The 25360-nt window shown below is 35.9% G+C and overlaps 1 protein-coding gene across 1 annotated transcript in view; it reads left to right on the top strand.

Annotated features, from left to right (window-relative positions):
* The window catches only part of LOC118572621 (cytochrome P450 3A13-like), a 46783-nt gene that overhangs the window by 1044 nt on the left and 20379 nt on the right, over positions 1-25360 (top strand). The window contains exons 2-7 of the mRNA XM_036172346.1: positions 693-786; positions 8882-8934; positions 10464-10563; positions 22874-22987; positions 23279-23367; positions 23976-24124. Coding sequence (XP_036028239.1) covers positions 693-786; positions 8882-8934; positions 10464-10563; positions 22874-22987; positions 23279-23367; positions 23976-24124 — 599 coding nt within the window. The remainder of the gene's footprint in view (positions 1-692; positions 787-8881; positions 8935-10463; positions 10564-22873; positions 22988-23278; positions 23368-23975; positions 24125-25360) is intronic.

Genomic DNA, 25360 nt, shown 5'->3' on the forward strand with positions numbered 1-25360 from the left:
CCAACCTGGGTAGTCTTCAAGAGCAGAAATTGCTCTTACCTGCTGAGCCATCTCCCCAGGCCAAAAATTCACCTGGGAAGCTCTGCACAGTTTTCAATCTGAGGGAATGGAAAGGTCAGAGAGTCTTGTCCTGAGCCTCTGCTGGTGGGCTGTCCAACCCTATGAGCAACCTCACTGTTCACCGCTTACTTAAATGCTGAGGCAGATTCATGTACACCTTGCATTGCAGGTTATTCACACTGATGATGTGTGTTTACTTCCTAAGTATGGAGAGTCCTTCACCAGCATTCAAACTCAAGTTTATAAAGTTTTATTATATATTAACTCTGAGACCATCAAGTATTAACAAAAAAGTTATAGTAAGATGCTATATGAGGGGGATTATTTCCCTGAATTTTTATGTTATGTTCTGCCCACCTTTTCCCTCACTGGATAAATTCTGATAATTCTCAGTACTTGTATCAAAGTATACACACACACACACACACACACACACACACACATATAGTCACATATACATGTGTATCTACTCATATATAAAGTATTTCATCAATAATATACATAAGTTAGTGTCTATCTGTGTATATATGTGTATATATATATATTGCATGTGGGAATGTGTGTATATGAATATGAATATTTATGTGTATGATTAACAAGTTCAAGAGCTGATTTTCTTCTCCATGTTTTAGGTATGGGACTTCTTCTCATGGACTTTTCAAGAAGCTAGGGATTCCTGGCCCCAAACCTCTGCCTTTTGTTGGGACGATGCTTAAATATAGGAAAGTGAGTAGTTTTGGGTACCCTACTTTGCTTCTTGTAACTGTGTTACTTATACAAACATCGTTAAACCCCATGTAAGTTCATCCATTTTAATGGACATTGGGATTAATTGTAAGGCTTTCAGTTTCCAGAACTGTTTTTGTCACACCCAGGTCATTGCCAGGTTACTTTGGGTTTTACTAACATGTATTTTTTACCTCAGGTTTGTGGCAGATCAGGTATGACTCCAGGTTTCCATCAGGTCAGGTGAGGACTGTTACTGTTGACACACTAGGGCCTGAGGCTAAAACGCTGATGTGTAACAGACTTTGGGAGCACCAAAGATATTGTTTATTTTTCAGTACAGATTCAAGAAAAGTACAGTTATTCTTAATAATATTTAAAGAAATACATGTAAGGCCACTGAGTAGCACCTCATCAACCTGTGCGATTTATTCACATCTCAGTTCAGTAATAACATTTATACTTCTTGCTGAGTACCTCTGGAACATGCCTATCAGGAAGCAGATAGTTACTTGTGGGGAATTTGCCCATACTTGAATCCTCAATTGAACTGTTTAATCCCATTATTACTTCCAAGGCTCTAGTAGAGATTTTGCCACCTACAAGAAGATTTGCATTTACTCCTTTTCACTTCAAGGTAGAACCCTATTCGTGACTCTAAACAGCAGGAATGTGGGAGATGAAATGATGTTGCCCATGAACTTTGAATATTTAACCAGATTGTGAGATTTGTTTCTTGAAGCAGAAGCAGAATCATTTATAGAAAATCACTAATAAAATCTTGATTTGACAAATCTGTTATATATATATATATATATGTGTGTGTGTGTGTGTGTGTGTGTGTGTGTATGTGTGTATTTATATGTATATTTATTATATATATAAATGTATACATATATACATTTACATGTACCTATATAATACAGACTGTGAATTTACACAGAGCTATATGTATATTTATATATATAAATGTATACATATATACATTTACATGTACCTATATAATACAGACTGTGAATTTACACAGACCCTTTCTGAATGCTTTCTAAAGGATGGACTCTTGGCCTGTCCTTCCTGAGATCATGCCTAGGGGCAATGCCTACATGAAGACTGTACACTTAGCAGATTTGCTTTTCTGAATGCTCAAGGTTCACTTACTAGATCATAATTTTTCAAAATCAAGGTCTATGTTGCTTACGTTTCTAAGATTTCCATAATTTCTGCCCCCATTTGAACAAGCAATAACTTCTTTATCATTTTTGGATGAACTTTTTTTTTTTAGGTATTCTTTGAAATAAACTTCTTGAGTTTTGTTTTTGTTTTGAGTAGTGTCTCCTGTGGATAAGACTGGTCTCAAACATGCTGTTCAGATGATGATCACAGATTAATCTCCTCACTCAGTGCTTGTGCATACTATGATACCTTATTTGTAGGTGACTGGGTCCCAATCCCATGGCTAAGGATGTACTATGTTGACCCAAACCTGTAAGAATAAGAGTCCCAAAAGCTGGGGTTTTGAGAAGGAGAACCAAAGGAGAGAAATAAAAGACAAATACATGGGACATAGATGTCTTATATAAGCTCATGACTTGTGCCAAGGAAGTTTATTAATCAGCATAGCTTCTTACATACTATTTGCAGGGCGATATGGCCAAGGTGAGATGAGAGTTAAGTCAGAAAATTTTGACAAAGAGAATCCAGGATGCCTCAGATGTTGCTGCCTTATGACTGATAACCATAACCCAGGGAAAAGAGTAGGTTCACCAGAAACTGCAACCAAAACTTCCTAGAGGCCCTGGCTTCAGACTCAGAGAGGAGCTTTGAAAATCTGTTCCTGGAATGCCACAGAACTGTCATGCCTTTTGTCCTTTGGCAAAGGTGTCTGAGAGAACTTTGGATTAGTCTGCATCAAACAGTACCTCCTCTCCACATTTTACTTTTCATGGCCAGATGTGTTATTTGTGTCTCAATGTTTAAGAGCCCCAGATAATCTTTAAACCAGAAAATGCTTCCTAATATTGTTAAATGATTTACAAACACGAAATCTGAGGAAAATAGTGAACAAATGTTTACCAATGTTAAGGAGATTACATCTGGCAGATTGTGTAATAGATCTTTGGCTGGCTCCAAAGGGCAATTGAATGTGTGATAAGCATGGTACATGCCAGTAACTATTTGCTTGAGGGTTAGGAAATCTAAAGTAACATTCTCATGTGGTCATATTCCCTGAAAATGATTTTTAATTCTCTTCCATTTCATGTTCATCATAAGTTAATGGATGTTATGGACATATCTAAAGCCAGCATGATACTCTAAAAGTGGTTCACATTGCATTGTTTATTCTGTATCGCTTAGGCTCAATACCCAATCTTTGAAAGCATTTAATTTAGCTTCTAGTTGTTGTTTTTTTATGTTTTATGTTTATTCACCAAAGCTCCAGAAGTGTTATAAGTAATATGATTAGCAAAATGGGCAGTTACACTAGTTGGGCAAGGGCCAATGTGGAAGCAGCTTCTGACTTGGTAGCTGTAAGCACTGAAAAAATAGTAGTATGTTTCAGGGAACGTCTCAGCCAATTAATACTCTAAGCATCTTTTAAAAATCAATAAATGTTATCAGTTACACTCAGATCTTTGTGGGCAAATGGTATGGTCTTTTATGACCTAAATAAGAAATGGGAGCTGTAACCTGTGATTTTTCTGAGGAGATTTCCAGCTAAGTCTGTTGTAAGTGATGCTGGACTGTGAGAAATAACTGAGCAATTAAATTTTTAGTAGGTGCTGAAATCACCTAGGTAATAAATCAACTAGGTAATAAATAATCATGAGTGAAGAGTACTTTTATCTAACTGGAAGTAAGGTTTGAGCAATAAATTGTTGATACGAGTTGGGACTGTTAGCCATACCATGCAGTAGCATCTTCCATTGATCTTTCTTTATGAGTTTCTAAAAATTAGAGAAAGGAAGGCTAAAAGCAAAATGAGAAGGATCCTGAGGAGGATGGGCTTTTGACTGACTTAAACAAGTAGGAGATAATTCAGGTAATTTTATACCTTCACAAAAAAAAAGAAATTCCTTCTTATACTCTGGAGGTATCATGAAGTGAATGTAATTAAAAAAATTAAGCTATCACTTGATCCTCAGGTCCTTTTACCTCTATTTTTGACACCTTATTTTTATCTTATGTCCCCCAGTTAGATTTGAGTATATTTGAGTATATACAGGAGTGCTGAATTGCAAATGAATCATACTTGAGCTGTCACTATAAACAATCATGTATAAAATTTGATAACATAAACCCAAAATACAAAAAAATACAAAATTTATGAGGCCATCGTTTGGGATATTCTGTCTTTAAACTTCCACATACATGTTTCTGTAGCTGGAGTTTCCTCCAGTCCTGCTCGGTGCAGCCACTCAGACCCAAATAAACATACAGACACTTATATTACTAAGAAACTGTATGGCCATGGCAGGCTTCTTATTATCTAGTTCTTAGATCTTAAATTAACCCATTTCTATTAATCTGTAAGTTGCTACATGTCTTGTGGCTGGTAGGTACTTTTATATCTTGCTTCCATTGTGTCTGGCAGGCGACTCCCAACTCAGACATCCTGTTTCCAGAATTCTCCTCTCTTTGTCCCACCTATACTTCCTATCCGGCTACTGGCCAATCAGTACTTTATTTATTAACCAATCAGAGCAACACATCCACAGCATACAGAGCAATATCAATAGCACTTCCCCTTTTATGCTGCGTGATGGATTTACTCTTTGCTATTACAGATAAAAAGTAAGAATTTTCTGGGCTATATTTTGCTTTGATATAAGGAAAGACCCACTGCTTTTGTGAGCTGATAGTACACATGGTTTCCAGCCCCAGAGCTGTTGATAAGTGTACCACTGCCATGTTGTAAAGCTGACATGGGTGGAGCCTACAACCAAAGCTGCAGTCTTAGTCTTAGTAATTTCAGTCTTAGTAATGCTGCACTTTAAAGCAAGTGGTTCAAAATAAGACAGATTCAGATGGAATGGTTTACAATGTATGCAAAAATGTACATAGGCTTGGAAGAGAAAATATTATATTCAGTTATATAAAAATAAGTAGTTTTTTGTTTGTGTTTTTGAGACAGGGTTTCTCTGTGTAGCTTTGTACCTTTCCTGTAACTCATTCTGCAGCTCAGGCTGGCCTCGAACTCACAGAGATCTGGCTGCCTCTACTTCCTGAGTGCTGGGATTAAGGGCATGTGCCACTACCACCTCCCAGTTAAAAAAATAGATACATTAAAAAATAAAGTCTTAAAGAAAAAGTAAAAGTAATATAAAAATAAGCTACATAAAGGTGAATATCACACAGAGAACCTGGATTGTGTTGACTTTGGGAATTTTAACTGTAGAAAGACATTTGATTGTAAAGACTGATCAGTTAAACAAATGTATTTTAAAGGTACCTTGACTTCAAAATATGGATATAAGGATATGTTACTTTGAAAAGGAGGCTCTGCTTTCATTTCTGCAGAAAGCAAGAGGCTATGGATTTGTTCCAGATTAAAATACATCAGGTTTGACCACCCAAGACCCCCTGAAGTTCTCTGATGACACCATGTCACAGATGATCCAACAACAAGAATGGTTTCCAGGCAATTGGCTCAGACAATATACCCTCGTGGACTACTCCATAATTAAAAAAAAATTGTGTTCCCATAAGAATACAGTTCCCTCATCCATCAAGAAGTAGTATGAGAAGCTATGTCCAAATTCCCAAATATACCAGTGAGCTGGCTCACTCCTTCTCCAAACCCAAGCATATTGCTAAAAAAATAAAGGTTGATAGAGCCCTCTGGTGTAAGACAGAAAAAAACCAATATTTTTATTTAAAGCACATTGATTATAAATGTGATCTCTTTCTAAAGAAGAAAGGGGGATAGTATAGATATGATAGGATGAAAGGTGAGATTAATGAACTTACTTTTAAAGAGCAACAACATGTTTAGGAATGTTCTACATTGCTATGGACTTTAGTTTATTGATGCAAGTTTATACTTAGTTTTGTTATACTGTATATATACATATATACATATAAATATATATATTTCTACTCTCGTTTGAGTTATTATGTCTATGTAACTCATTTAGATTGTTATGGATAATTAAAAATATAGATTAATAATTAGTCTTCTATGATAGTCAAACTTATAGTCATGTTAAGTTTTCTAGATATACATAGATATAATTAAATTAGGTAGGTAATCTTCAAACACTTCAAAGACCTACAGAGTATGACATTTAAAATTTTAGACTTTCTGGACAGTGAGACATGTCTGCTCCTGGCAGCACCGATTTACTTCAGAGAGGGGGATGGGCTTAGAAGACACTCAATATGGAGTTTATCTTCTTCTTGACAAAAATAGCCATTTGAGCAAGAAACTGTTCTTGCATGGAGTGCTTGAAAAATGTATTGACTGGACATACAGGACCCATAGGAAGGTGACAACTGAACTTTGCAAGACAAAATGGTCTTTCAGGTTCCTACTTCACTGAAGAAACTGCCAGACATTCTACAGGACACAGAATAAAGTGACTGAAAGACTCTAGAACTGTGGGCTAAAGATGGATGCCCCAACATTACAGAGCAACTTTGCATGACTGTCCAGGCATATAGCTGTCTCTGTCATTCTAGATTTTGGAAGTTTCTTACAATGCACTTCTTATTTACTTAGGTAATATTATATCCTTCTGAGGTATTTGATGTAGTTAAAGACTAGATAGTCATAATTTCTTGAGTTATGATAAATGAATAGTTAGATATAAAACCTTTCACTTACAAATATAGGATAGATACAATATCTTCTTTAATTTTGCCAAATACAAATAGACTAGATATTATAAATAGACTAGATATTGTAGCTGTAATTCTTGCTTGATAATTGTTTTGTTATATGTAATTTTACTATATTAAAGTTAGAACCTTCCTTTTTGAAAAAAAAAGAAAGAAAAGGGGAATTGCTGTGAATATTGTCTTGAATGCTGTGAATGTGTTGTTCTGATTGGTTAATAAATAAAAGGCATATTGGCTGGTAGCTTTCCAGGAAGTATAGGCAGGACAAAGAGAGAAGTGAATTCTGGGAAGAGGAAGGATGGGTCAAGATTCACCAGCCAGACACAGAGTAAGCAAGATGTAAAAGTACCTGTAAGTCACAAGACACAAGGCAACTTATAGATTAATAAGAATGGTTTAATTTAAGATATAAAAACTAGGTAGCAAGTAGTCTCCCACAGCTATAAAGTTTATAAGTAATATAAGTCTCTCTGTGTTTACTTGGGTCTGAGTGGCTATGGGCCTGGGTGGGACTGGAGAAAACTACAGCTATATATTCCCATACTGCTAAATTTACAGAACCTTATTCAGGGGACCAAGGGAATATTTTAATAGAAATAAAGAATTTATCTAAGTACCATAGTGATACATATCAAAGTATAAGTAGATGAAGGATATGCATGAAAAGAGACTGTTCTTTAGAAGCTTTTCCTCCCATGTTTTACTTTCAGCTATTCCTCCATTCTTTCTTACAGGTACAGGTCCCCAAGTCTGACACTTTTTGTACATTTAGCATAGTAACACTCCTTCTTAATGATTTCTAGTAATCTTGAGCCATGCATTGATTACCAAATTACATGAACCGGAAGGAATGAGGATGCCCAAGGGGAAGGTGGTGAGATGTTTCATAGGAATATGTACGAGACTAAAGAAGACATGTTACTGTGACCAGGAGGTCTTTCATAATATGATAAATTATATCAGAGTTTTACTAAGCAGCATAACTTTTCACAGGCTATTTGTAAAGGACAGATGGCCATGGTCAGCACACAGCTAAATCATAAAGTGCTGGCAAAAAGAAAACATGGAACATCTGACACAGATGCATCAGGATTGAACCACAGCCCATAAAAAAGTAAAATTACCACAAAACTACAACCTTCACTCTTCTGAGGAATTGGCTCCAGCCCTAGACTAGACTTTTCCAATTCAGTTAGTGGACAAGGAATGATGACAAAGAAGCAATGTTCCCTTTATAATTTCTTTAGGGTTTTGTAAAATGCTTTTGTTCAGTCTGGTTTTAAAAACTAGGCAAAGAACTCTACAGACAGGACTTTGTTCCCTGCCTGGAGAGACATAGCTCCATATTGACATTAACAGTCACTGAATATGAAACTCCATTCTGTGGAATGCTTGCTTAGAGTTGAAAAAGCCCTAGGCTTGATCCCAGCACCATATAAACTGGACATGGGGGAACACACCAGTAATCCCTGCACTCAGGAGGATCAGAATTTCAAGGTCAGTCTTAGATATACAGAGAGTTTGAGTACAGGCTGAGTTACTTAGGAATCTATGCCCCAAAATTGCAATTGCCACTTAATGATTACATGGCATGTTTCCCCATAGTTCAGAGGGGAAAATTCAAACTAAGCATTCAATTTTATGTTTTCTTCATATGAGGCTGCATATCCTCATCTTTCCATATTGAACAGGGACATTAGAAGGCAAAATCATTTGCCTCTATGTCTTTGTTAATTTTCAACTAATATTATGAAAGGCAATTATATAAATCTAATACACTATATAATTGAATGTTGTCTTCACTTTACTGACTATACTGAAATCCTGGAGAAGTATGAAATGGGCGGTGAGCAGTGTGAAGCAAATAGATTTTGTAAATTCATGGCAATCTTCCTGACTGTTGTTGCCCTCAGGTATCTAAGGAGGGGAAAAGACAGAGTGTTCCAAGATTTCAGAGTCAAAACAAAACCAGAGACCTACCAAAGATAAAGACAGTTGCTACTTTTAATAGAGAAGGAGCATTTTTGGAATGTACAATATCCCAAAAAGAAATCATGAATATCTTTAAATTCCTCATGTCAAGTGTCTCCTATATTTTCTTTTTTTCTCTGAGAGAACATGGAAGGATTTCCATTAATTGCTTGGTAGTAAAGTTAAATAATGAATCTGATGTCCTAGGATTTGTGTCATTTGTTTACAGTTTAGTGGCCAATAAATGTAGGTAAATAATGACTTTAATTTTTATTTCTTTTTCCAGGGCCAAACGAAATTTGACATAGAATGTCATAAAAAGTATGGAGATATGTGGGGGTGAGTATTCTGCAAATGTCTATTATGCAGATTTGTTATGATGTAACAACAAACTGCATTGGAGAACGTTTTCAGTTCAGAGTTAATTGGGTCACATTTGCCTGTTTTAATGTGTCTGAAACCCTGTCCTGCCAAGTATTCCATAAATATGTTGTTAGCTACAGTTTGAAGTAAAGATGAAGACATTGCAGATATAATTTATCTGCATCCATTGATGTTCCAGAGATACCTAGCCTTACTGTAACCCAATGTCTTATAAGGGTTCCTGCCTCCATTTATTCTTCCTTGAGACTTTTAAAAATTGTAAGATTGCATTAATTCAGATACGTGTAATTTGTGCTCATAAATTCAGGAGAGTGTCTTCTGTCCATACAGATTTTCACTTAGATAAAAGCAAAAATAATTTTATCAAAAATATTTCTAGTAAATATGTACTTTTCAAAGATAGGCTAATGGGAAAATAGGCATATTTACAGTTATTTTTGTTTAATTTAATGTGTATGTAAAGTATGTTTTTTAATTTTTATTACTTTATTTTTTGGTTGAGGTTATAATAATAATTGCATCTTTTCTCCTTTCCCTTTCCTCCTTCAAATACATCCTCTGGTTTTCATTAATTGTTGTTACATGACTATATGTATTTATAAGTACATTTATATCATAAGTATGACCTATTCCGTCTGCATAGTTTTTGTATGTATGTTTTTAGTACAATGTGGAACTGGGTAACCAATTTGTGTGCTCTTCCCTGGGGAAGACCATTTCTCTTATTCTCAGTAATCCTTACCTGCCTGTGCTTCTTACTATAGGTTTGAGGCATCCCAGGCCTTTCCCATTGTTTATCTTTTGAGACCGGGTCTCAATGTATCCAACATTGGACTGGAAGTTGCTATGAGTCCACATTGGCCTAGAAGTCACTCTCTTCCATATCTGCCTCCTGACTATTGGCTTTAGAGATCTGCAATTCCACTCTGTTTTGAATTTTCTTTTACTTTTAAATTTTTTGTTATATTTATACAAGGCATTGACTATTAATAAAAATGTGTTTGATTGTTTCCTCTCAACACATACTACAAACTTTGAAGAAAAGGTGTTGGATATGTTACACCATGCTGTTAACTTCTAGACTTGTTTCATTGAATGTTTTCTGTGATGATTGAGGCGCCTTCGGATTTGTCTAGAGCTTTGAAAGAAGTGCCACAAGCAAGTAGGAAGAGGTTCTGCTTCTTCATCTCTTCTCATCCATCATCAGAAACCACAGTACTAATCACATGGTCAGCTGAACTGTCATGACCATTGAACCATGGCCATGGACATGCTGTGCTGCATTTCTAATGGATCCAAAGAAAAGTTCCTTGAAACATTACTACTAGTCAGTTATTAATAATTTGTCCTTCGAGCGAATAGAGTAGCAGTGAAGAAACACTGGTTCTTACAGAAGACCAAGTTTCAGTTCACAGAAGCAAGTAATATAGAAATAGAGGTAACATCAGGATCAAAATGTAATTATCTCAGTTTTCCCAATACAGGCTATATGATGGACTCCTCCCTGTGCTGATCATCACAGAACCAGACATGATCAAGAAAGTGCTAGTGAAAGAATTTTATTCTGTCTTCACAAATCGAAGTGTAGGTATTCCTTTCTGAAAATGTAAAGATTATACACACCAGACATGTTATACATAGGATTATGTATGTATGTAAATATGTATATATGTACTCAATAATAATTATTGAAACAACAAGGCATAAAAATGAAAAGAGAAGGAAAGTATATATGGAAGTTATTGGAAGGGAGAAATATTACAATTACATCAGAATTTCAAATATAAAAAAATAAAATGTAAGTATTCATTGAAGTATTTTATGATCCCACATAGTCTAGCAGTTAGGATTCCTGCTTTTCACGCAGGGGGCCTAGATTCCACTCCCAGTACAGGAACACCTGTATCTTAAAAAAAAAAATCAGCCAGGCTGTGTTGCTGCACACCTTTAATCACAGCATACAGGTGGATATTTCTGAATTTGAGCCCAACCTGGTCTACAAATCAAGTACCAGAACAGCTAGGGATACACAGAGGAACCATGACTTTTACAGAAAAAACAAACAAACAAAAATGTCATGAGAGGCTAGAGATATTGCCTATTGGTAGATTAGCTTGACCCAGAGTTCAATCTCCTGTACCACAAAATGAACAAGCATTTTATTATCAAATTCTTATGTATTCACCAAATTTTGAAACAATTTACAAGGCGTGCTTTGTATCTTCATGCTGTTTGTTAAGGTGGGGCGTGTCAAACTTTCCTCAGGAGAAATTATCAGCACTCAGAGATAAACAAAACACTTCACTCATTGGTTCATAACCATTGTTGAAGAGGCCCAATCTTGCTGTCTAAGTGGGTATTTATGGTGGTCACTTCTCAAGGGGGAAGAGCAGATGTGACCCTGGTCAGCAGGGAATGGACAAGCAGAGTCACAAAGCAGAAGTCACTAGATCATTTTTGCAGCTCTGTTGTCTCAGGGCAGAGACTGGTTGTTACCATCTCCTTATGCTTATGCCACCCCATATTGCCTAAGGAAGCTTGGTAATCATAAATAAGGTTAAAGTTGGTATTTTCCTTTCTCCTTTAGTTTTTTTCTAGGCAGTTCATTATTTATTTTATTTGGCAGTGTGTTTAAGCTTTATTAGTGTCAGTGATTGCTTTCAAACTGAGTTTGGTCTGATGGCAGAGCTAAGATAGTTTATCCACATTTATATACCTCCTTGTATAAACAGCTTTGAATGGTACTTTCAAAACTTTTTGTTAAAATACAAATACATTATTTGTTTTCTCCTGTTTATACCTCCCCTGTTCCTATCCCAACTCCCTTTAGATAATATAAAATACTGAATCCCTGTGTCATTAAACCATACATAGTGTTATTCATCATTCCCTGTCACTCTCCTTCTGTATTTTCCTCCTTCTGTATTTTCCTCCTTCTTCCTTTCCCAGTTAAAAGTCCCTCCCATTTTCCCCATTTCTCCTTCATATTACCTGTATCTTGCTATTTTCCTCTTAGATAGTCCTCTTGTCATAGCCTCATTTTAGTTTCCTCCTTTCTGTGATCACTCTCTGTTTTATACACATATATGGTGATTGAGGGCTAGGAACCAAACATACTAAATAACATGGGATATTGTCTTTGTGTGCCTGGGTTATCTCACTCAATATAATATTTTTTAGTTCCATTCATTCACTGCATGGTTTCAATTTTCATTACAGATAATTGGTATTCAATGGTATACATATACTTCATTTTCATTATCTATTTACTATCAATTGAGGATATTTAGGTTGTTTTCATTTTCTAGCAATTGTGAACAGAGCATCAATGAACATATGTGTACAAGCATCTGTGGAGTATGATGTTGTCTTTTTTGAAGAATTACCAAGAAGTGGTAAATCTGAGTTATATGTTAGATGTGTGTTTGGTTTATTGAAAAACTAACCACAATGATTTTCAGATTGCAGCAGTTTGCAATCACACAGTAGATTATGATTCTGTTTTCCTACATCCTCACTAGCATTTGTTGTTGTTGGTTGTCTTGATTTTAGCTTTTCTGAGATTGTTAATATGAAATGTTAAAGTTATTTCTAATTTTTATTTACCTAATTTCTATGAGTAGCAAACATTCAGTACACATTTTTAAAACTTTTTATTTCTTCTTTGGAGAATTTTGTCAACTTTATTACCCACCTACCTTGAGTTGGAGTTGCTCTTCATAGCCCTGGTTGTCCTAGAACACACTATGTAGACCAGGCTGTTCTTCAAATCACAGAGATCCATCTTCCTTTACCTCTGGAGTACTGGTATTAAAGGTGTGAGACAATATGCCTGTCTCTCATATCTCATTTTTAAATTGAGTCATTTGTTTCCTTAAGTCTTTGATTTGGGGTACCTTATAGATTCTGATATTATACCATTATCAAATGTAAAGCTGGCAAAGATTCTCTCTTTGTAGAGTTTGCCTTCACTCATTTGACTGCCTCCTTTGCTGTACAAAGCTTTTTAATTTTGTGAGGCAATATTTGTCAATTGTTGACCTTAATTTCCAGACAAATGGAGTCCTGTTCATAAAATTCTTTCCTATACCTATAATCTTCAGGGTCCTGCTTCAGTTTTCTTCTAGAAGATTTAAAATTTCAGATTTTACACTGACATCTTTGATCTTTTTGTAGGTAGTATGCTGTAAGCTGATCAATATGGGTCTATTTCATTCTTCTACATGTGGACATCCTGTTTTCACAGCACATTTATTGAAGATACTGTCAATTCTCCAGTGTGTGTTTTTGGATCTTTTTCAAATATCATGTGACTTTAGACATGTGTACTCATGTTTGTGTTGTTTGTTTTCTTCCATTGATCTATGTATCTGTTTTTGTACCTGTAGGATACTATGTTTATTAATACTGCTATAGAACATATTTTGAAATCTGGAATGATAAGTATTTCTTCATTGTTCTTATTATTAACTGCTGTGGCTATCCAGAATCTTGTCTGATTCCATATGGATTTTAGGAATTCTTTTCTAGTTCTTTGAAGAATGTCATGGTGATTTTCTTGGTGTTGCCTTGAATCTATAAATTGCATTTGGTAGAAACATTATTTTCACAATGTCAGTTCTACCAGCCTAGAATCAAAGGATGTCTTTAGACTTGTACATCTCGGTCTCTTTCTTCTGTGATTTAAAGCTTTCACTGTAGAGTTCTTTCTTCTTCCTGATTGGGATCATTGCAATGTCTGTTATATACTTTGAAGGTATTTTAAAATGAAACATGTCAACAATCTCCTTCTAGTCTGCTGGTGTACATAAAACTACTGATTTTTAAATCTGAATTGTATCCTGACTCTTTACTGAAATTGTTCATCATTTGACAAGTTTTCTGGTAGGATATATATATATATATATATATATATATATATATATATATATATATATGTGTGTGTGTGTGTGTGTGTGTGTGTGTGTGTGTGTGTGTTCTGCAAATAAGGTTAATATGACTTTCTCTTTTTCTATAATTTCCTCCTCTTGTTGTATTGCTCTAGCAAGTGATTTGAGGATTATATTGAAAATGAGTGGGGATAGTGCACATCCCTCTCTCTTGATTTTAATTATTTCAGTGGTATTCGCTTGTGTTTTCTCCATTTAGGATAATGTTTTCTGTGAGTCTGTATTATAAAGAATTTATTATTTTATTGTGAATTATATATTTTATTTGATGCATGTTTTTGTCATTCTTACTCTCTCTAGAAGTTTTATAATGAGGACAGGTTTATTTGTTTTCAAACACTGTCACAAAAGTATTTCTGCCAGTGCTGGAACTCAATATGTAGTCCATGCTGATGTTCACTTCACAGATATCTAAATGCCTCTCTAACCTGTGTGCTGAGTTTAAAGCATACAGCAACAAGATGTTGAATTTTTTAATCATTTATTTTTTTATTTTTATGATTTTTATTTTTAATTTTAAAATTATGTGTGTGCCTGTGCATCAATATATGAGTATGTGCATATGAGTGATGATAGTAATTCTTATTTTTTAATGTCTCTATTATTTCATATATGTGTGTATTATAAATTTTATTATGATATTATTGCGATATATACAATCCATTCTAACAGAAATTATTTTTTCTTCTACTCTCATGTCTTTAAGTAAATCTGGTAACTCAGTGAATTTATTAAGTGTTGATTACAAGAGACAATATATTGGAGAGTTATTTGCACGAACATAGATACACTATTAGTCTCTACACTGCTGAAGTAAATGGTTCTTCCTTCTCTGGTTGCCACTACCTATCTATAAATCCTCAGGGAGAGACAGAACCTCATGAATCCTACCCTTCTCAATAGTGGAATATTGATCGGTCTTATCCTGTGAATGGTCTTGCGCCATTAATCACAATTTCTGGGATTTCAATAGTGCAATGACTTTTTTATTCCCACAAGTGAACTTTCTATATGTCTCTACCTTTCCTATAGATTCTAAAATGCTTAAGAATCTTTATTTATGTTTACTTAAAATGTGTATGTGTTTGTGTATCTGAGTAAAGTGTCCATGAAGACCAGAAGAGGGTATTGGATTCCCAGTTTCTGGAGTCTCAGGCAATTGCCCCAAATGACAGTACTTGTGGAAACAGAACCCAGGTCCCTGGCAAGAGCAGTATATGTTCTTAACTAGTGAGCCTCTTCTCCAGTCCATACCTTATATTTCTTCTGCGTCTCTTCTTTTTTTAATCTCCCCTGAACCTTTGATTGGGTGATTTAGATGTCACATTTAGGAGTGAACATTCTGAAGCCCCACTCCCCCATTTGTATTTTTTTACTTTGTTTAGTTATAAGTTTCTGTATAAATCTTTGCCCATGGTAAAATGAAACTTCTAACACAAACATTGAAAGCAGTAATCTGAGGGTATAAACATAAGAATCTAGAAGCCAATTAGATTAGCATGATATTCCATTTAGTAGCAACAATGACACTTTCTGTACTAGGGCCTGTAACATGCTATCAGATATTTTACATTATTGCATATAGAGAAATAGCTCAGAAATTAAGAAAAATACCTGCTACCACAGAAGACCAGGGTTCAATTCCTAGTAGCCACATAGTACCTGAAACTCATCTCTAAGTCTAGTCTCCTTGAATCTGATAGCCCTTTTGGCACTGCACAACTTTAGTACAGGTGTGTATACATGGAAAAAATGTTCATGCAACAATTATTGGCTCCACAGATAGGGATGGCAGTGACATCATGAACTTCTTTCCCATCTGTGCTGGATTTTTAAAATTATATTGATCTTCCAGAGGTCTAGTGGGGACAACCATAGCAACTGTGAGTCCATGTGAGTCATACCCATGTCACTCCCTTAGTCCAGCCATTTGTGGCACTCCCGTGGCTCTAGTATTCTTTTCACCATGTCTTCCACAATGTTCCCTGAGCCTTGAGTGTGAGTGGTTGTAGGTATTCTATCACTTTCAATCTCTTAATTATTTTTGTATAGTTTTTATTTGTTTCACATATTTAAGAACATAACTTGAATAAAGAAATATTTCCACTTTCAGTGAAATCTGTGTGCCGTTAAAGTATCTCTTTTCTCTTATTGCAATAACTAGACACCATGTTAGGATGTAGTAAGAGGTGAGAACTGGTCTTTTAAAATTTTTTCTTTTTTTTTAGTTTTTTTTCTCCTTTTATTATTTAGTATATTTCTGCTTTAATTTTATACATCAGCCATGGGTTCTCCTGTCCTCCCCTCTCCTGCCCCTGCCCCCACCTTCCCCCCAGCCCCTCCCCTCTAATCCCATCTACTCCAGGGCCAAGACTCCCCTGGGGATTCAGTTCAACCTGGTGGATTCAGTACAGGCAGGTCCAGTCCCCTCCTTCCAGGCTGAGCAAAGTGTTCCTGTGTAAACCCAAGGTTCCAAACAGCCAGCTCATGCACTAAGGAACAGTTCAAGCTATTCAGTTGTCTCTCTTATCCAGAGGGCATGATCCAGCTGGGGGCTTCACAGCCTTTGGTTCATAACTTATGTGCTTCCATTCGTTTAGCTATTTGTCCTTTGCTTTTATAATCTTGGTCTCAAAAATACACACTCTTACACACCATGCACTTTCTCGAAAAGTGGACTCCTTTAGCTCCACCTGTGGCCTGGCCAAGGATCTTTGCATCCATTTCAATCAGTTATTGGATGAGAGTTCCAGCATGACAGTTAGAGTGTTTGGCCATGTGATCACCAGAATAGGTCAGATCAGGCTTTCTCTCAACCATTTCCAGTAGTCTATAGAGGATGTATCATTGTGGATTTCTGGGGACTTCTCTAGCACTTTGCATGTTCCTGTTCTCATATGGTCTTCATTTATCATGGTCTGTTATTCCTCATTCTCCCATTCTGTGCTTGATCCAGCTGGTATCTCCTGCTTCGCTAAGCTCTCTTTCCCTTGAACCTTGCCCTTCATTACTCCCACTGAGGTCCAGGTTGGTCATGTAGATATCATCCATTTCTCTGTCAATGGCCGATCCCTGTATCTTTACTAGGGTCCCATTTTCTAGGTAGCCTCCCTGGAGTTCTGTAGCAGTCTAGTCATCTTTGTTTTACATCTAGTATCCTACTATGAGTGAGTACATACCATGTTTGTCCTTCTGAGTCTAGGTTACCTCACTCAGGATGATATTTTTCTAGATCCATCCATTTGCCTGCAAACATCACGATGTCATTGTTTTTCTCTGCTGAGTAGTACTCCATTGTGTATATGTACCATGTTTTCTTTATCCATTCTTCAGTTGAAGGGCATCTAGGTTGTTTCTAGGTTATGGCTATTACAAACAATGCTGATATGAACATAGAGGAGCAAATGCCCTTGTGGTATGTTTTAGCATTCCATGGGTAAATGCCCAAGAGTGCTACAGCTGGGACTTGGGAAAGATGGACTCCCAATATTCTAAGGAAATGCCATATTGATTTCCAAAGTGGCTGAGCAAGCTTGTATTCCCAGCAGCAGTGGAGGAGAGTTCCCCTTGCTCCACATCCTCTCCAGCATAAGCTGTCTTCTGTGTTTTTGATCTTAGCCATTCTTACAGGTGTAAGGTGGTATCCCAGAGTAGTTTTGATTTGCATTTCCCAGATAATTAGGGATGTTCAGCAATTCCTTAAATGTCTTTCAGCCTTTAAGTTTACTCTGTTGAGAATTCTCTGTTTAGTTCTATATCCCATTTCTTAATTTGAATGTTGGGCATTTTGATGTCTAATTTCTTCAGTTCTTTATATATTCTGGATATCAGCCCTCTGTCAGATATGGGGTTAGCAGTCTCTTTGTCTTGTTGACCATGTCCTTTGCTCTACAAATGCTTGTCAATTTCAACAGGTCCCATTGATTGATTGGTTCTTTTAATGTCTGTGCTACTGGTGTTATATTGAGAAAGTGATCTCCAGTGCCAATACATTCAAGACTACTTCCTACTTTCTTTTCTATCAGGTTCAGAGTAACTGGATTTATGTTGAGGTCTTTGATCCATTTGGACTTAAGTTTTGTGCATGGTGAAAGCTATGGATCTATTTGCAGCCTTCTACACACTAACATCCAGTTATGCCAGCACCATTTGTTGGAGATGATTTTTTTTCCATTGTACAGTTTTGGCTTCTTTATCTAAAATTATATGTTCATAGGTGTTTGGATTAATGTAAATATTTTCAATTTGATTCCATTGTTCCACATGTCGTGTTTTATGCCAGTACCAAGCTGTTTTTATTATGGTAGCTCTATAGTAGTGTTTGAGGTCGGGGATCATGATGCCTCCAGAGGTTGTTTTATTGTACAGGATTCTTTTGGCTATACTGGGTTTTTTGTTTTTCCATATGAAGTTGAATATAATTATTTCCAGGCATGTGAAAAATTGTGTTGGTAATTTGATGAGGATTGTGTTGAATCTGTAGATTGCTTTTGGTAAGATGGCCATTTTACTATGTTAATTCTGCCTATCCAAGAGCATGGTAGATCTTTCCATTTCCTGACATCTTCTTTAATTTCTTTTTTCAAGGACTTAAAGTTCTTGTTATATAGGTCCTTAACATACTTACTTAGAGTTAACCCAAGGTATATTATACCATTTGTGGCTATTGTAAAGGGTGATGTATCTCTGATTTCCTTCTCAGCCTGTTTGTCTATTGTATATAGGAGGGCTACTGATTTTTTTGAGTTGATTTGTATCCTGCTATGTTTCTGAAGGTGTTTATAAGCTGTATCAGTTCCTTGGTTGAATTTTGGGGTCACTCATGTATACTATTATGTCGTCTGCAAATAGGTAAAGCTTGACTTCTTCCTTTCCATTTTGTAGCCCCTTAATCTCCTTATGTTGTTTTATTGCTCTGGCTGAAACTTCAAGTGCTATATTGAATAAGTATGGGGAGAGGGGACAGCCTTGCCTTGTTCCTGATTTTAATGGTATTGCTTTGAGTTTCTTTCCATTAAATTGATTTTGACTGTTTGTTGGCTTGCTCTTGATTGCCTTTATTATGCTTAGGTATATTCCCTGTATTCCTGATCAATCCAAGACCTTTATCATGAAAGGGTTTTGGATTTTGTCAAATGCCTTTTCTATGTCTAGTGAGATGATCATGTGTTTTTTTTTCCTTTGAGTTTGTTTATATGGTGTACTACATTGATGAACTTTCATATGTTGAACCACCCTGGGATGAAGCCTACTTGATCATGGTGGATAATTGTTTTGATGTGTTCTTGGAGTCTGTTTGCCAGTATTTTATTGAGTGTTTTTGCAACAATGTTGATGAGGGAGATTGGTCTGTAGTTCTCTTACTTTGTTGCATCTTTGTTTGATTTAGGAATCAGGGTAATTGTAGCCTCATAGAAGGAGTTTGGTAATATTCCTATTGCTTCTATTGTGTGGAACAATTTAAAGAGTATTGGTATTAAGTGTTTTTTGAAGATCTGGTAGAATTCTGCAGTGAAACCATCTAGTCCTGGGCTTTATTTGGTTGGGAGACTTTTAATGACTCATTCTAATTGTTGGGCTATTTAATTGGTTTATCTGATCTTGATTTAACTTAGGTATGTGGTACCTATCCAGGAAATTATCCATTTCTTTTAGATTTTTCAGTTTTGTGCATTAGAGGTTTTTGAAGTATGATCTGATGATTATCAGGATTTCCAAATTGTCTGCTGTTAGGTCCCCCTTTTCATTTCTGATTTGTTAATTTGGATGCTCCCTCTGTCTTTTGGTTAGTTTGGATAAGGGCTTGTCTATCTTGTTGATTTTCTCAAAGAACCAACTCTTTGTTCCATTAATATTTTGTATTGTTCTCTTTATTTCTATTTTATTGATTTCAGCTCTCAATTTTATAATTTCCTGGTGTCTGTTCCTCCTGGGAAACTTTGCTTCTTCTTGTTCTAGAGCTTTCAGGTGTGCTGTTAAGTCACTACTGTGAGATTTCTCCAACTTCTTTATGTGGGCATTTAGTGCTATTAATTTCCCTCTTAGCATTTATTTCATAGTGTCCCATAAGTTTGGGTATGTGGTATATTCATTTTCATTGATCTCTAGGGAGTCTTTAATTCTTTATTTCTTTCTTAACCCATTGTGATTCACTTGAGCATTATTCAGTTTCCATGAGATTGCAGGATTTCTGTAGTTTTTTTTTTTGTTGTTGTTGAAATCTGACTTTAAACCATGGTGGTCTGATAGAACACAGTGTGTTATTCCAATTGTTTTGTATCTGTTGAGATTTGCTTTGTGGCCAAGTATGTGCTTGATTTTAGAGAAGGTTCCATAGGGTGATGAGACGAAGGTATATTCTTTTTTTGTTCAGGTGGAATGTTCTGTAGATATTGACTATGTCCATTTGAGTCATAACATCAGTTAAGTCCATTATTCCTCTGTTAAATTTCAATTTGGCAGATCTGTCCAGAGGTGAAACTGGGGTGTTGAAGTCTCCCACTATTAATGTGTGTGGTTTTATATATGATTTAAGCTTTAGTAATGTTTCTTTTACATATGTGGGTGCCCTTGAGTTTGGGGCATAAATGTTCAGAATTGAAACCTCATCTTGGGAGATCTTTTCTTCAATGAGTATGTAATGTCCTTCATCATCTCTTTTGATTGATTTTAGTGTGAAGTCTATTTTGCTCAATATTAGGAATTGTACACCTGCTTGCTTTTTAAGACCATTTAATTTAAAAGTCTTTTCCCAGACTTTTATTCTTAGTAGGTGTCTGTCTTTGAATTTGACTTGTGTTTCTTGTATGCAGCAGAATGAGGGGTCCTGTTTTTGTATCCATTCTGTTAGTCTGTGTCTTTTTATAGGTGAATTAAGTGCATTGATATTAAGGGGTATTAATGCCAGTGATTGTTCATTCCTGTTATTTTGTTGTTGTTGTTGTTGGTAGTATGTGTGTACTTCTCTTCTTTTGTGTTTATTGCTGTGGTGTTTTCTATTGCCTTTGTTTTCGAGGCTGTATCTGACTTTCTTAGGTTGGAATTTTCCTTCTATTGCTTTCTTAAAATTATTTCTTAATGGGAAAAGGATTGTTTCTTAACAAAATGAGGTGCTGGGTGAAGGTTTTGTTTGATGTAATTTTTGCCATATGTATGAATATAACCTCTTACCATTAACATGGATTTGTACCATTAGGAACTATTGAAATATTCCAAGTTAGAATCAAATACATGTGCATATGGTGGAAGAAACTTTCTATCAGGAAATGGGAATTATAGTGTCCTTTTGCTTATATTTCAGTATAAAAATCAAGTAGAAATATTTCCATTATATTCAATTAATGTTTAGGCTAATAATACCTAGTTTTTCAGTATTTGTGATAATTATAGATTACTATGTCATGTCACTCCCTTTCAAAATAGCTCAACCTGAAGATACTTCTAAGTACAAAGCTGGTCTAAGGAAATAAATATTTGCAAATATGTTCCCTATCATTCTCACTGCATTTTGACAACTTGAGGCAAACCTAGACATAGTTTGGAAGAGAAACCTCAGTTGAGAAATGCTTCCATCAGTTTACTTGTAGAAAGACTTTGGGACATTTTCCTCATCAGTGACTGTGCTCAACTCACTGTTGTTGGTGCCACCCCTGGGCAGTTAGTCCTGGGTGGTATATGAAAACAGGTTATGTGAACCATGGTGAGAAAGCCAGTAAGTGGCATTCCTCCAAAGCTCCTGCTCCAGTTCCTGCCTTCATGTTCCTGCCTTGAGTTCCCTCAGTGACAGACTGTGGCCTGAGAGTTGTAAGATTACTAAACCCTCTCCATCACAAGTAGCTTCTGTTCATAGTCCTTATCATTCCAATAGAAACCTAACTAAGTAATCAATATTTTCTGCACTGACTTGGAGAATACTCTTGTTCTTCTACCTGTCTTTTCACAGAGAAAGGCAGTTATTGACCTATCCAGAGGGCCTGATAATAATTCATTTATTTTTTTAATTTTATGTGCCTACATGTAGGTCTGAGTGAGGGTGTCAGATTTTGGAGTTATAGACAGTTGTTAGCTGACATGTGGGTGCTGGAAATTGAACCGAGTCCTCTGGAAGAACAATTGGTGCTCTTAACCACTGATCCATCTTGGTGAGGCAGCCAATTAGTTTGAACTATTTGGGAGGTCCCCAGGCAGTGGGACCAGGACCTGTCCTTGGTGCATGAGCTGGCTGTTTGTAGCCTGGGGCCTATTCGGGGGACACTTTGCTCATCCTGGGTGAAGGGAGGAGGGGACTAGCTAGACCTGCTTCTAATGAATCACCTGCCTGGGCTGAATCCCCAGGAGATTCCTTAACCTGGAGGATATGGGAATGGGGTGTGGGTTGCGGGCAGGGTGAGGGGGGCAAGAGGAGGGAGGACAGGGGTATTCGTGGCTGATATGTAAAATTATGTTAAATTAAAAATTAAAAAAATAAAAAAAGGCAATTTTTTTTCTATAGAAGAAATCATATCGAAATGAAGATTGTAATATAACAGCTTTATCCTACACAGGTGGCTGTATGTATCCTGATTTAACTTTGAAGCATTTTACATACTTTTTTTTAATCACATGAGTGTGCCTAAATATATATATTAGTACTGCATGTGTGAAAGAACTAACAGAGAGCAGCAGAGGGCATCAGAAACCCAGAACTGGAGTTACTGGCAGTTGTGAACCACCTAATGTAGCTGCTGAGAATTGAACCAGAGTACTTTGCAAGAGGAGCAAGTGGTATTAACCACTGAGCCATTGCTCCAGCCCTAGTTTGTAGAACTGATAGACACTAGCATAAAACCTGCCACCTAGAAGAGGGGTAGTAGCTGTTAAATAATGTTTTTAATTTATACAGATTTTTATAACTGTTAAGATAACCAATCTAATAGAGGGAAAATCTAATTTTCTTGGTATTGCAGTCTTTTGGTCCACCTGGAATACTGGAAAAAGGTATAACACGATCTAAGAACAAAGAATGGAAAAGAATCCGGTCAGTGCTGACACCAGCCTTTAGTAGTGGAAAACTGAAGGAGGTAAGTTAATGGAGGACTTTTTATTGTAAATGTAATATACTCTGTCAGAGGACTGGTAGAGATAATATCATACTCTTTAACGAGAAGTTCCTTTGAGCATTACATTGCTAAGAATGGTCTTTGGGTGTTTTTTTTGTTTGTTTGTTTTATTTGTTTTGTTGTGTTGTTGCTATTTTGTCTTATATAATCCTTTTAAAAATATGATGATCTTTTTATAACTTAAAAAAAGCTTGTTATTTTGGGCTCAGATGTAGCCATTTATCATGAGACTGTGTTGTGTTTTGTGCTTAGATGTTTCCCATCATCCAAGAGTATGGAGATGCAATGGTGAAAAACATGAGTCGGGTAGTAGAGAAAGGCAAGAGTGTTACCATTAAAGAGTGAGTACTGATGCATGTGTTTGCTGGTTGCTCTGTGCCCCATCTGGGGACATTCTTCTGCCTCACAGGTAGTAAAAATTATTCCAGAGCAAGAGTAAGAGAGAGGCATGAATTTACCCTCCTGTGAACCACACATTAAAGAACAGTTGCCACAATACCTTGTGAGAATCTCTCCATTGTGTACCTGAGACAAAATTAGGTTACCTGTTGTCATCTTGTGTCTTTTACAAGACAAGTTATATAGTTTAGAATGAAAGAGAAAAATTTAGGAAAGTTACAGATGTGGGCATTAAGAAATGTGGGAGGAGGATGTTTGTGCTACATCAGAGGTCATTGGTTTGGCAAGAATATCATAGCTGTAACTTTCAGCAATCTAAATTTTCAGGATTTACTAAGGTTTTAAATAATATCAACAAATTTGTCTGCTTCTCTTTCATCCAACTGAAGAGAGAGAAGGTTTTGTAAATGGTGTGGGTAATAAAATCATACTGAGTTCTGAAGACACCACAGTAGTAAAATCATGCTCTGTTGATGATAATGCAGATAAACTGTTACATAGCTCAGAGGTTGTGTGAGTAACATATTAACTCGCCTGTTTCTCTACTTAGCATCTTAGGTGCCTACAGCATGGATGTGACCACTAGTACCTTATTTGGAGTGAAAGTGGATTCCCTCGACAACCCTCAGAATCCCCTTTTGGAAAACACCAGAAAGCTTTTTGTGTTTGAAATTTTCAATCCATTGGTTTTTTCTATAGGTAAGTTTTCAACTATACAAGATCTTAGAATTATTTTACTTACCATAAAAAGTAAAGAGGTTCTCCATAGCATATCCATACACAATTATTATCCCTGCCATCTTGCTTTCACTCCTGTATGATCTGTTTATTTTATCCACATCTGAATTTTCATTTCACATGTTGTTATCCATCATTGCCACATACTTTTGTACTTTTTTGATAGGAATGAGATGATTATGTGATTTCTGTCTTTAAGCCATTAATGCCATGATTTATAATTATACATTTACATATATTGAATTATTCAACATCTGTAGAATAAAACTTGAATTGAGGTTAAATTAATATTGTCTACTTTTATAGTTTCTCTGTTTATTTTCTTATGGATAGTATATTTATTTTAAGAGCGGTTGTAGAAGTCACTCACTATTATGTTGCAGAATTTATTCTGTGACATTGTCTCTATCAGCATTTGTTTTATGAAATTGAATGCACATATTGATGCATATAAATTTAGAGTTGCAATGTCTTGTGAGTGGATGTTCCTTTAAAGTGTATAAAATGATCTTCAACATCCTTGGGACTAGCTTTAGTTTGATATTGGTATAATGATGCATGAGTTTCCTTATGTTGATATTTGTTGGTTGGGTACATTTCTTGGGTCAGGATTAAGCATTATGATTGTTAACCAAATATGACTGTGTATTATTTACATAACTATTTATAAAAGACGGGCTCCATGTATTATCAGCTGGTCTAGAACTGGCTGATTATAAGACTTGTCTGAATCTCATAGTTACCTGCCTGTACCTGGCTCTTGAGTACTAAGATTAAAAGATGTATCATTATCTTCAGCCTTAGTCTGATTCCATTAATAAAGGAATGTAGAGTGCTAATATTCAGGCTTCTTATTGAAAGTTATGCTTGAATTCCTGACAATTTATTGATTTTTCTACTGTGTAGCATTGTCTTGGCTCTCTTTTCTGAACTTGGCTGTATTTATTTTTTACTTCAGTCCAAACTGATCCTTATGTTATATAATGCAAGCAGACTTCATTGTGAGAATTTCTCTAGAATGGCATAAACAGGGATAGCTTTTCTGTCTTGATTGTAATAAATAGTGTTTTCCATATACACATTAACATTGTTTAGCTGCTCTTATTTTCCAAACATAGACTACAACTTTTTAAGACATCCTGGCATTTTTGTTTTCCATTGAAAATACAGAAGAGGTGCTCATGGTCCTGTCTTTAT

Source organism: Onychomys torridus, chromosome 22, assembly GCF_903995425.1.
Source record: "Onychomys torridus chromosome 22, mOncTor1.1, whole genome shotgun sequence".
NCBI classification, from domain to species: domain Eukaryota; kingdom Metazoa; phylum Chordata; class Mammalia; order Rodentia; family Cricetidae; genus Onychomys; species Onychomys torridus.